A 13,521-nucleotide genomic window follows, 5' to 3' on the forward strand; every position below is an offset into this window, starting at 1 on the left:
TAGAAACCATGTACGGAAAGTTCTCTCGGGAAGAAGAAAATAGCAAAGGTGTGGAGCTCTTTCCAGCTTACTGAGCGGGCCCACACCTGTGGGAGCTTTATTTTGGCAAGGAGCTTTGTTAAAGGGACTCCTGCTGGAGTGGGGAAGCTTTCTTGGGCTCGAGAGTTGGGCAATGAGGTGCCCAGGTTGGCAGGATGCCATCCCTTGGGCCAGGGAAAATCTCCACGATGAGCCTGAAACCTCTTTCTGCAAGAAAAACTGAGGAAATGCTCAAAGAAAAAGGCAGATCAGGATGCAGAAGGCAGGCAGAAGAAGCTTCCACTGGCCAAACATGGGACAGTTTCAGCATCAAAATACTTCCTGAAAAGTAGCAGATTTTAAAGATTTTATTTTTTATTTTTTTATTCATTTGAGACAGAGAGAGAATGAGAGAGAGAGCAGAAGCAGGGGGAGTGGCAGAGGGAGAAGCAGGTTCTCTGCTAAGCAGAGAGCCCGATGCAGGGCTCAACCCCAGGACCCTGGAGTCCTGACTTGAGCCGAAGGCAAACACTTAACGACTGAGCCCCCAGGCATCCCAGAAGATTTTATTCTTAAGTAAGCTCTATGCCAAGATGAACTTCGAACCCACAAGCCTGAGATCAAGAGTCGTGTGCGCTACAGACTGAGCTTTCAACCCACGGAGCGAGACAAGCCACCCCGGTCGCTGGGGTCCGAGCTGATCTAAGTAGACACCCGGGGAGCAGAGTGCTCCCGGGCAGCAGATATGCTAGGGGCTCGGAGGGCGACAGCACTGTGTCCAGGCTCAGGGGCGATGGCTGCCCCTGCTGACAATGTCCTCCCTGCCACCACCGTGTGTGGGTAGTTAGAGTGCCGCCTGGACAAGGGGTTTTGTGGTCCGGACGGCAGCACGCAGAACTGGGCTGAGGCCGGTGCTGCCTCTCTGGCTGAATGAGGCTGGCACAAGTCTCCAGTTGTCGCCAGCCATCTCTGTCTCTGTCTTCCCCTAAGCACAACGGGATCCCGGTGAGCCACCAGCACCACACGGGGGATCCATGAACTAGCCAACATGACAGAGACAGGGGACGGAAACATGGGCCACTCCTCAGGCCAAGGCAGGGGTGCCCGCAGCACCACCTCAAGCCTCGGAGGCGGCCTCCCAGAAGCCACGCTGTGCTCTAGCACAAAGCCAACTTTAAAACTGCGATCGCAGGCGGCACCCACGTGCAGGAAGGAAGGCTTTTCTTCCACTTCCGCAGGTGTGTGCAAACCACCGTTGTCTGTTGGGTAGGCAGAAAGCACTCAGGATTACCTGTCTGCTGCCCACTATAAGAACTCTGGAGCACCTGGGGGGCTCAGCCAGTAAAGCATCTGGCTCTAGGTCTCGGCTCAGGTCATGATCTCAGGGTTGTGAGATCAAGCCCTGCATCAGACTCAGCGCTAGGCATGGAGTCTACCTGGGAGTCCGTCTCCCTCCCCCACTTCCCCTGACCCCCATGCACACACTCTCTCTCTGAGAAAGTAAAAGCTTTGCATATACACTGTGCGCTGCGGGCTAGGAACTAATCTCCTGGGGTATAGGATCTTCCTTCCTGTAATCCCACCAGAAGGCGGTAACAGGAGCGGTTGACGCTGGCAGGGAACATACTACAGATGCTCGCTGCAAAACACGACACCTCACGAAAGAGGTACCAGTGTTCGGCCCACCTCACAGATGGGAAAGCGGAGTGAAAGGACGGCAGTCACATGCCGAGGACCTGACAGAGCAGGGACTGGAGCCCACAGTCCAGGCCACGAGTCCGTGGCCCTAGCCTCACCGCCCTGTGCATGGCTCCCCATCCTGCGCAGCAACGCACACAGACGTACATGGCAGAGCACAGAAGGGCCTGCGTGCAACGGGTCCTCCACAGCACGGATGGCTCTGTCCTCCTCCAGTGCACGGCTGGGCACGGCGACAGGCGGGGCCCGGCGGTCTGGATCAGATTCCCCATCCGGCAGTACACCGAGAAGACACAGAGTTTTCAGACCTACGTGGGCAGCGAGAGAGCAGTCACAGACTTTAGAATGAAGTCATTTTGTGAAAATGCCATAAATCCCAACATGGAGAGATGGCTGGATTTCCACAAAGCAAACCAACGCACTCCCAGTAGAACCCTCCCTGGCTGTCTACATCTCCTTGGCTCCTGGCGCCAGGCACCGGACGCCTGAGGACCGAGGAACACGCGTGCTTCGGGAGCAGCAGAAACCCAGGACACAAGAGGACTGTCCACTCAGAAACCCTAACAGGACAATTCCATAGCGGCCCCCGACAACTCCACGTCTATGTGGGGACTGGCGAGCCTGGGAGCTCTGGCACAGCCCATGCGTGGCCCCACACAGGCCTCATGTCCCCACCATCCTGGAACAGGGAGCCCCGTACTTTGAGAGGGACTCAAACAGCTCCGAAGTGCCGCGTGCACACTACGCTCCCCCGGGAAAGTCAAAGACGTTGCGGTATTTCATCAAACGACTCTAGTTCCACACCGCTCTCATGGAGAACGCGGTTATGTGGAACAGACCTGCACGCCAGGTAAAAACGACGTTCCTCTGGCAAAGCTAAGACCGCCAGGCTCAAATACCAAATTCCGCATCCACAGACATTAAGAGCGTTAGTTATTACTTTTCCTTTTCTTTTTTTTTTTTAAAGATTTTATTATTTTTTTGACAGAGAGAGATCACAAGTAGGCAGAGAGGCAGACAGAGAGAGAGGAGGAAGCAGGCTCCCTGCTGAGCAGAGAGCCCGATGCGGGACTCGATCCCAGGACCCTGAGATCATGACCTGAGCCGAAGGCAGCAGCTTAACCCACTGAGCCACCCAGGCGCCCCATTACTTTTTCTTTTTGACCGTTGTGTGACTATCTTAGAGAAACTAAATGCATTTCCGCGCCACAGCTCGTCTCAGACGCAGGCGGGCAACTGGCAAGACTCACAGGCAGGGGAGCGCCTGCTGCAGGAAGCAGGCCAGGCCGCCCGGAAGCGGAAACGGTGTCTCCCTCCAGCATGAGCAGTGGGGCTGACCAGTCCCCACGGGAGGACGGTACCTTTTCCCTGGTGGGCCTGCATCAGACAGTCCCCAGCAAGCTGCAGGCATTGGCTGCGCAGGGTGCTGGCGCTGCTGTGCTCCTGGGGGCCCAGCCTCTCCCCGGCCGCGTCCTCCCCGCTGGCCAGGTGTGCGCTGTAGAGTGCCAGAGCAGCGAACAGCAGCCAGGCGTAGTTGTGGACGTACGGCTGGATGAGCCTCTGCCGGTCACTGATGCGGATGGTCACCATCGGGTGGGCCGTGACGCTGTGCGTGGGCAAGTGGCTGCAAAGGCAAGACGTGTTCATGGCCTACTAGCCTCCGTGAGGGCGTGAAAAAAGCCAGGCCTCGGCGGTGTGAGTGGTCCCACAGGGCGCGGGGACCTCCGAGGCTGGGAGAACTGAACATCTCAACACAGAGGAATGAACCAACACAAACACCGGAATAGCGTTGCAGGGTTTCACACACACACACCCCCACCATCAATAGGCAAAACACCGTCTACAGAAACTGGTGGGGGCAGGGGGGATTCCTCACTGTGGAATTCTCCCAGTATGACAATACCACTTTGGTAATGTGAGAAAATGCTCATCGTTTTTAGAGGTGGCCACGCAGTATGTACAAGGAAAACGACCGAAAGTCTGCAATTTGCTTTAAAGCACTTTAGCAAAGAGGAAAAAAGAACATGCTAATCACGCAGAGCAAAATCTTCACAGCTGTTGGGTCTGGATAACGACTATACAGGGGTTCCGGGTCCTCATCTCCTGAGCTGTGGGTACGTCTGAAATCTGTTAGAGCCAAAAGGCTTTCACCACACACACACACACTCGCATGCACACACGCACGCACGCCCAGAGAGTGTCCTGCGGCCAGAAGTCACAAGAGCGTACCCATAAGAGTATTTCTTTGCCGCGTAGCACCCGTAGCAGAGATCAAAGTCGTCACACACATTACAGTTCATCCTCCTGCCGATGATCAAACCCTGGCAGTGGTCACAGGTGAACTCCATGCTGACCATCTCGTGGTCGTCTCCATGGCCCTCGGGCTTCACCCCGCCTAGAAAAGAACACGAGGCTGAGGTGGCTTGGGCGCAGGGCTCTCAGCGGTGCTCACTTCCAAACACGCACTGACCCAGAAGCAGGGCTCTGCCAGGTTACTGCTCAGGACGTCAAGGGCCATAGGCACCGTCTGGAGACCAGGGCGCTCTGCCCAGGGGCTCTGAGCACACAACTGCTCAGCCATGGTAGCATGGACCGCCGCTGTCTCCCAGCGCCACACAGAGTGTGATGGGACATACCACCAGTTCCCAGCACGCCACACAGAGTGTGATGGGACGTACCACCAGTTCCCAACATGACCACCATCTGGCAGAAACAAGTCCACGTGCCCATGGATGAGCTGCCTCCCATGCAACCTGCACTCTGAAAAACATCAGGCATCTGCTGTGTGTTCCTCTCAACCAACACTGAGGAGTGACCAGGGTTTTGTTCTTACCTCTTCATTCCAGAATCACAAAGGAAAGCAGACTCCACTACCTCAAACCCCGTGAGGGAGGAACCATGCTCGTGCCCCGTGTGGTCCCAGCCTAACGGAGCTCTGCATCTGCCGCCCACTCCTTGCACCGGGCCCACTTCTGCTCCGGCTGCCGAGAACCTGGTAACTGCTGTGACCGACTCCCTGAGGGAGCTCCTGGGAGGCCAAAGCCTCCTTCCTGCAGCAGCTCTCTGAGGATGTCACCACCCCACTATGTACAAGTCCGCTCAAGGGCCTCAGCCAACTGCCCCAGAGCCCAGCTGTGGGCCCCGGCGGTCTGAGCACTTTGACCTGGACACACCAGCAATACTCACGACTCCGTCCACAGACGGGCTCCGTGCCAGAAGGGGATGCATGGCCTTTGCACCACCCAGCTCTGACTTTCTTCAGGAACCAATCCACATCACGCCTTCCACCTCCTCGCCCCTTCCCTCCACAGCGATGGTTACCTCTCCCAAACTTTTCTAGAACACTCCGTATCCCATCTCCATAACTCAGCACGCACACCCTTGTCCTGGGGCACTGCCCAGACAGGCACTGGATCTTTCCCGACCGGGCCACGCACACACAGCACTCAGCCGCTCACGACTATCTACCCACCACACCTCAGCACTGACACGCCAAGATCGGTCAAAAGTTCCGAGGTCTGCTTTTGTGCGGGGCCTCCTTGTACACTCTGCCTGGTCCAGAGAGAACCACCCTCCGGAACTCCGCTGAAGGGCCCTTCGGCACTCGTTTGTGCACAGAGTCCCCACACCCAGCAGGGTGGCGGGCAGAGGGACGTCAGACACCAGGGTGCGGGTACCTGGGACTCCTCCGCAGCAGGCGGAGAGCAGCCCGGGCGGTACCTCCCCGAGCAGCAGGCAAACAAATGACATGGGCCCAGGGCCCGGCCCGGGGGTCCCTTGGGCACAGTGCGCACCTAGGAAGCAGGTCTTGCAGAGATCCATGTCGCTGCACTGCAGACATCGGTAGCGGTGCCAGGGCGCAATCTCGTCACAGCCATCACACGAGATGTCCACATTGAGCAGGTCACAGTAGCGAGCAATGAACATGTGCATCTGTAGGGTGAAATGCAGGCCATTAGCCAAGACACTCCGACGCGGCCACGACCCATCAGTCACCTCACACTTCACCACCCACTCCGCGCGGCCCTGGGCCAGGGTGAGAAGAGGGTAGCGCTCAGTGTCAATGCGGGAATCCCCTCAAGTGACCACGCAGAGGGCAGCTGCTCTGATGGACCGAGTCAGGGGCTGAGAAAACCCTGCGAGGCACCAGCAGCAGTCAGGAAGGTCCCAGAGGTGACTCCATGTTGAGACCTGAGGGCAGACAGGTACCACTGGGGCTGGGTAAGGGCAGTGGGCACACCAGACAAAACTCGTAGCACGTTCTACAGAAGGCAACGAGAAGCCAGGATGGTGGCCCCTAGGACTGGCAGTAACTCAGGTCCTAGGTGTAGAAGGCAGCACAGAGCAGGGGAAAACTGGATCACATGATCACTCTGAGTGTTCTAGAAAGTTCCTCTGGCTATTGATGGAGAATGGACTGAAGGAGGCAAGACCACATTCAGGGAGACCAGACATGAGAGGGGCTGTCACAGCAGTCCCACGACGGGCTCAGGGGGACATGGCACTGTGAGTGAGAGGGCAGAGAAAGGCGGGCATGCCCAAGAGGCACGAAGGAGACAGAGGAGTGGCACCTTGGGGATGGAGTGGACGTGGAGCAGATGCAGGGTCGCAGAAAGCAGTGCTCGAGAGCAACACCCAGATCTCTAGCTCAGACACTCAGCCAGACAGGGCAGCACTCAAAGACGCAGAGACGCTGCCTCAAGAGCGCTGTTTTCGCTGGCGCTTAAAGGGGAAACCTTTTGGGGGGACAGCATGGGTGCCGCCCTGAGCAAGCAAGCTTCATGGAAGGTAGCGGCAGGCCTAGGTGCAGGTCCTCCACACAGCCCGGAAGACGGGCAACGACTCACTAAGCGGCGGGAGCGTAGCCGACCAAGCAGACAGGCCCCATCAGCCCCCAGGGAAACGCTAACACACCAGAGAGGAAAACGCCCTGTCTGAGCATCGCAGAGGTGCTCCGGGAGCCAAGTCACTGGCACACAGGAGGCATGCGTTGCTAACAAAAGGAATGACTCTGAGGCAGGAGATGCACCATATGGTGGTGTCGGGGCAACATCTCGTGTGGGGACGGACATGGCAGTCTATCTGCTCGGAGCCTCTGGGCATCTGAACCACAGGACTCGGGCTGTGTGCACGTGGTGGCTCCCGTGCTCTGCGGACAGCCTGGGATGGACACGGGGCTCCATGTTACTCGCCTACAGGAAGAGAGCGTGCTACCTGAGGATGCCAGAGCCCAGGTTCAGCAACTCTCTCTCTCACCATAAATTAATATGCCGGCGGCTCCTGTTCCACTTCAGCGCCATGAGCCCACACTCGGAGAGTCCAGCTCTACAGGAGGGCGCGCTCGGAGTCCGGCCAGTACAGGGTTCAGGCCCCCCACCCCCCACCCCGGTCTCCAGACCAGAGTCGGAGACAGCTGCCTTCCAGGCTGCGCACTGCCACCGGAACTCCCCGGGACACAGCCCACTGGCATCCCCCCTGCAGACGCTCCTCTCCATACTCCCAGTCACTTCCAATCACCCCACTGAGAGGGCTTACTTTCCTCTGCTTCTCCGGCTCTTCCTGGGCTATTTTTTCATACCAGGCCTCAAACATGCCGTCCTGACACTCGTCCATCCATTCTGAATTCTGCTTGGCATCGGCAAGCTCGTCGTCTTCACTCCACTGGCTGAAAGGAGAACACAGAGAGAGAAAAGAGCACCTCTCCCAATAATCTAGGGAGAGCTGGGTAACATACTCTTTTGCCCTACAGGTCTCACAGATGGAACATTTCTGAACCTCTGTGGGGAGGATGTGCGTTTGGTGCAGAGGATCTGTGGGGCTGCTGACAGAACGTTCCAGTAAGAGGGAGACGCCCTTTCCAGAGCAGACTACAATGGCTGAGGTACTAGAGGCTGAAAGGCTGTAGCTAGGGGTGTAATTCCCCACATCCACGCATCCTAGTGAACCTCAGTGACAGGTGGTCCCAGCACGCCAGAGAGCCAGAAGCCCCAGGGACTGGTTCTCCCACCAGCTGCTCTTCAGCCCGGACCCCCCCCACACACACACACACTAAGCCCTGGCCCTCAGTCTCATTCTAAATAGCTTCATACAGATCACCTCAGGGGCTCCTTTCAGATGCAAAGTCACGAATTCCCATGATTCTGGTTCATAGTTCATTGTAGCAACCAGAATTTTAAATGTGAAAGGATCTGCTCAACCACAAATGCAAACTATTTACCAACCAACAAACACACACTTGTTGACTCCTGCGTCCCCGACAGACTGTCGCCAGGCCTCCTTGCACTCAGCTCTGGGCTGGGCGCTGAGGAACAAGGGGTGGCTGGAGGGGTCCTCCAGAACTACTGGGCCCAGGCACAGGCTCGCACACCCACCCTGGCTGTGTCCGCGCACAGAGGGCAATGCCAGCATCTGGGACATAAGGAGACAGGTGCAGGTCTAGCTCCGCTTCCAGGATGCCCAGAATGTCTGAGAAAGTGAAGCCTGTGCCAACACTGAGTCACTAACTTCTGGTTCTCTCCCCATGTCTTCCTTCCCCCATCTCGTTCTTTCCTCTCTATGCACACCAGTGGACTTGAGCAGGGTGGAGAGACACGCATTTTAAGTGGAAAGGAAAGAAAACCCACATGCTGGTTTTTCTCATATCTTAAGTCCTTAAAACGTGCAAGAGGTTACAATGGCTAAAGCCCCATACACACAGAACCAAAAAATAAAGAAAAGGATTCTCTGATTCAGCAAGGTAGACTAGGGTCTCCAAAAATGTTGAGGATCCTCGTCCTCACGATCCCACCACCACCACCACCTCCACACACTTCCATGCACCAGGCACTGTTACCGACCCTGAGAAACACAACTCATTTACCCTTCACAACAATCTGAGGAGGTAGGTACCCATTACTGTCCTCCAGGCCTAAGAAGGAGGAAACGGGGGCACAGTGGGCTCAAATGAGCGGCCCAAAGTCCTCCGGCTGGGCTATGACAGAGCCGGTATGCACTATGGGGAGGCTAACGCCAGCATCCGGGCCCTGAACCCCTCTGCTCCGGGCACTGCGGGGTGTGGGACTGGGATCTTACCTGATCACACTGTCATGGACGCTTATATTTTCTTGTGACATCTTCATGAGGAGATGCGGCAACTGAATGTCCACAAAGAAGGCTAGATCGCCGGGTTCCCAGCCCATATCCAGAAAATGCAGCAAGGCCGTCTGCACACAGGACAAGGCAGGCAGCAAGGACCTAAGGACCCCAGGAAGCTGAGCATTACCAAAGTCGCCGTCCCCAGCCAGGATGACACAGAAGGTAAGTGGGAATCTGGTGTGTCTCCAGGTGAGCTCACACTCCACACAAGCCCTCCTCCAAGGGCAAGAGTCCCGGAAGCATGACACCACACCTGCCGCAGGGTACTTTATGGTCAAAGAGCGTAAAAATCATGTCCGGTAAGCAGCCGGCCCCAAATTAGCACAGGTCATTCCTTCGGCGCAGACAGAGAAGGAGACCGCCTGATTTCAGGCTCCTGCCAAAATCGCCTGCACGGGATGGCACTGGGGAACGGCTTCACACACGTCTTAAAGGTGCGCACAATGCGTGAGAAGCTGAAAAGGACAGGTCATCTGTGCTTACGCAAAGCAGGAACCGCCCCCTTGAGAAAGGACAGAGCACACAGGAAAAGGACTGGGACATGTCCAAGTAAGTCCGCGCATGCAACCGGTGCTGGGGGGTGACGTCCGGATCACTGCTCGCCCTCTCACTGTGGGCGTCCACACTCTCACCCAGGACATGCACTTCCAAAGTCAGCAAACACGGAGCGCATGTGGAGACACGCTAACGCAGTACAGTACCTGTCATTTATGCTGCGAAACCCTTTCACCGCCTCGACCAGCAGCAGGACAAACTGGTAGTAAGTGTCGCGAACCTCCTTGTGCAGGGGCGCGCCGCAGCCCTCCAAGTGCGCGAAGTAGCTGCACACAGAGGGGAGCAGAGTCACATCTCTGCCGGCCAGCAGCGCCCGCACGGTCTGGACGCCCTTCCTGCGCCCAGTGCGCTGCAGACGAACGCGCCGCGAGCCCGGGGGGGCAACGGCGTGGCAGCAAGGAGTCGAGGAGTCTCCTGCCGGGGCCAGGGCACAGGCAGGCAAGCATTCCTCCTCCGTAGCTCATCAGGGCCACCCCCCGACCTTCGCTGCTCACCTCAGCCAGGCCCCTTGGCCCTGCCCCCCCAAACCGATGACCCCAGCACCAAGCCCGCGGCCCCTCCCACCTCAATCCTTGTGCCCTGGGAGCCTTCAGGGTCCACAGGAATGACTCCCAGGTGTCCCTGCCACAGTCCCTCCAGCCGGACGGGCACTCCTCTGAGATCATCGCCACAGGGACAGCAGGACTCCCAAGACCTGGACTCAAGAGCAGCCTGCTCTGCCCCCAACCCCACAGCAGCGGCCTCCATCCTCAGGAGCCCCAACCCATGAGGCTGCCTCACGTGCGGTAGCCGCGCTGAGACCCCGTGGCCCTCACTGTCCTCTCACCCGGGCGACTGCCAACTCCCTGCCGCCTCTCCTTCCACAGACTGGCCTGAGAGAGCTCGCGGCGCCCTCAGAACAGCGTGGCATAGCGGGGGCACTGCGCATCAGGCTGACGAGCATCGCTCTCCACTCAGGACCACAAGGCTCCGAGCCGCACTCGAACAGCCAGTCAGACCAGCCTTCTCGCCTTGCACTACGACTTCAATCCCTCGTGCCTCTCTTCAAACTGCCACGGCTTCCCCTAACCCTTCGTGCCCGGCTGAGGACGAGGACAGAAAGACTACAGCGTCCCCGTCCTGGCACCACCTGACCGGCCCGTGCGTCCATCAGCACCACACGGCTCCTGCACGACCTCCCTGGCTCTGACCAAACCGACCCTCTGCGGCGGCCCCTGCCATGTGACGGACCCTCTCCTCCTGCGTCCAGTGTGATCGGGATGGACGCCGGCCTGCCAGCATATGAAACACGCCAGTGCCTTAGCCTAAAATCCTCAGCAGAGCCCGTGTCCCAGGCAATTCTGCCTTTTCCTCTGCTCCCCTTTAAGGCCAAGGTTCTTGAAATGGTTGTGGTCTCTCCCTACCTTGGACCTCCCACCCAATTTTCCTCTCAACTCAGTCCAGCCAGGCTTTCAGCCCCCGGACAAATCCAGCATGGGCTTCTGTGGCCCCACCTCAGCATTGGACGCAATGGACACATTCTTCTCTTGGCTTCGAAGACCCCATCATGCCCTGGGTTTCCCTCTGGATGGCCTCTACTGCTCGACCTCCTTAGCTGACCCCTCCTCCACTGCCTGAGCTCTGAATGAAGAGGTGACCCTCGGGCTCAGTCCCGAGCCCGTTCTTGTCTGTCTCTGCATGTTTCTTGGTCATCCAGTCTCATGGCTGTAAACACGGTCTACGTGCTAACAGCATCCCTACTCTAGCCCCAGCCCTGGCTTCTTTCTAGAACCTCAGACCCTTACCTTGACGCGCTGGGTGCCTTTACTTGGATGTGAGAAAGGCAGGTCAAACTTAACATGCCAAAGCACATCTGATTTCTCACCCCAATCTGTTTCTTCCATTCTCTTCCCCTCAGTAAAATCCACCATGATCCACCAACTGCGGAGCCAAGACCCAGCAGCTCCCGCACTGCGGTCCCTTCTGCTCATTCTCCGCACCCCATCCCCGGGTGCATCCCAGCAGCTCCATCTCCAGAGCAGATCCCGAGTGCCCTCCCTTCTCTCCATCTCCAGGACCACTGCAGGCTCCAGAGCCTGCCGCCTCCCACCTGGCCGGCCACACCGTCTCCGGACTGCTCTGTGTCCACCCACACTTTCCCCCGAAGTGGCCAGATGTGACTTGCATAGGCGTAAGACAGTGTGCTCCTCCTGGGCCTGGGCCTCCCCAGGATTCTTCCACCTACAGCTCAGAACAAAATCCGAACACCTGAAACCCTGCCCTATAAAGCCTGGCATCCTCCGAGCCCCAAATCACTTCCTCTGCTGCTCTCCTGCCATTCCCCCCTACTCAGGCACGCCGGTTTTTGCGCTGTTCCTGGGGCCAAGCCCTCACCCTAGGGCCTCTGCGCTGCTCCTTCGGCCTTCAGCGGGCCTCCCTCTGAGCTCACTGGTTACTCATCTCCTGGTTCACAGGCTGACTTCTCAGCGCCATTCCCTGACCCCCAGACTACATCACTGTGCATGAAGCCGTCGTGCCTGGGATGGATACAGTAAGCAGACGGAGGAATGGACGCATCTCCTTTACCATCTGTTTTTCCTCAACACAATACAAGCTCCAGCAGGGGCGCCTGGGGGCGCTCAGTGTGTTACGTGTCTGCTTTCAGCTCAGGTTAGGATCCCCAGGTCCTGGGATCGGGCCCCCCATCAGGCTCTCTGCTCAGTGAGGGAGTCTGCTTCTCCCTCTGCCTCTGCCTGCTGCTCCCCAACTTGTGTGCGCACATGCACACTCTCTTTCTCTCAAAAAATAAAATCTTAAAATGAAAGAAAGGATAAAAGCACCATTAGAAAAAGACTCTTATCTGCCTCATCCACAGCTGCACACCCATCTCCTAGATCGGGGCCTGGCGCCAACACTCGGGCAACAGCAGCTGACTGGCTACCGGAACCACCTTGTGAGGTACTCAGATTAATGTCCTCACTGTGAACGAAAATCCAATCTAGCTCACAGCTTCCGGAAGCCAGCGGGCGGGCGTGGGGACACAGGGAACACAGTCCTCCCTGGTAAAAAAAAAAAAAAAAGCTGATAAACTCACCAGGGGGAATAAACAGGTTTCTGGTATTGCTTACTATAGAAAGAACCCATTTCTCCTTAGGGCAAGAGGACTGACCAAAAACAAGAAGTTACATCCCACCCGGAAATAACAGTTACTAATGAAAGATGACTTGGGTTTCCTTAAAGCGACCCATGCCTGTCTTCCTTGCACGTGGGTGCAGGGCGGGTTACTCACTTGGTAAACTCCTTCTGGCAGGTCAGCAGCTCCAGCAGGAAGAGCACATATGGCGGGTGGAAGCAGTGGGGCTGTCCGAGGGACTCCAAGCAGTACTGAATGATCCTCAGGACCTCAATGACACTCTGTGCCTGGGCCTTCCTTAAGGCAAGAACCTTCACAACGCTGAAGACAAAGGTTGAGTCAGGGGCAGCGAGAGAGCGCGAGCAGCATGAGGGTGATGGCAGGAACGCCGGTCCGGAGGGGGTCCGGGCCCTGCTCAGCCAGCTCGAAGCCCAACCCAAAGCCCGACCCCCCACGCTCACACACTCACTAGTTAGAAAGGAACTCTGGTATTTATACTGCCCCGCAGAGACAAAGCTTTAATTCTCAATGCAGGAAATCATGAAGACATGCAATCCTTCCAGAGACGCAGGCCCGCCGACAATTTTGTCAGAAAACCTCAAATCCTAAGTTTCTCCCAGGATTAATATGAGACACATTTATAAATGACGGCTACTGAAACCAATGCTCCTTTTTTAAAAATCTTCGCGTACGTTACTGAGACGTAATAATGTACAAATCTTCAGTCACAAAATGCTTCTTTATTTTTTTTTTAAAGATTTATTTATTTATTTGACAGAGAGAGATTACAAGTAGGAAGAGAGGCAGGCAGAGAGAGAGAGGAGGAAGCAGGCTCCCTGCTGAGCAGAGAGCCCGATGTGGGACTCGATCCCAGGACCCTGAGATCATGACCTGAGCCGAAGGCAGTGGCTTAACCCACTGAGCCACCCAGGCGCCCACAAAATGCTTCTTTAAAAGGCAAGCGTAGTCACCCTGTTTTGTCTGGCATGCACTGACACAGATCT

The 13,521-nt window shown here is 56.8% G+C and overlaps 1 protein-coding gene across 4 annotated transcripts in view; it reads right to left on the bottom strand.

Moving 5' to 3' along the window:
- ZZEF1 (zinc finger ZZ-type and EF-hand domain containing 1) overlaps positions 1–13,521 on the bottom strand; it is a 98,697-nt gene that overhangs the window by 25,461 nt on the left and 59,715 nt on the right. For all 4 annotated transcript variants that reach the window (XM_044248822.1, XM_044248821.1, XM_044248824.1 and 1 more), the window contains exons 30-37: positions 12,674–12,838; positions 9,552–9,671; positions 8,788–8,949; positions 7,252–7,381; positions 5,511–5,649; positions 3,946–4,111; positions 3,078–3,340; positions 1,864–2,024 (exon numbers count right to left, since the gene is read on the bottom strand). In XM_044248822.1, coding sequence (XP_044104757.1) covers positions 1,864–2,024; positions 3,078–3,340; positions 3,946–4,111; positions 5,511–5,649; positions 7,252–7,381; positions 8,788–8,949; positions 9,552–9,671; positions 12,674–12,838 — 1,306 coding nt within the window. The remainder of the gene's footprint in view (positions 1–1,863; positions 2,025–3,077; positions 3,341–3,945; positions 4,112–5,510; positions 5,650–7,251; positions 7,382–8,787; positions 8,950–9,551; positions 9,672–12,673; positions 12,839–13,521) is intronic.

Source organism: Neovison vison, chromosome 5, assembly GCF_020171115.1.
Source record: "Neovison vison isolate M4711 chromosome 5, ASM_NN_V1, whole genome shotgun sequence".
Taxonomy (NCBI): domain Eukaryota; kingdom Metazoa; phylum Chordata; class Mammalia; order Carnivora; family Mustelidae; genus Neogale; species Neogale vison.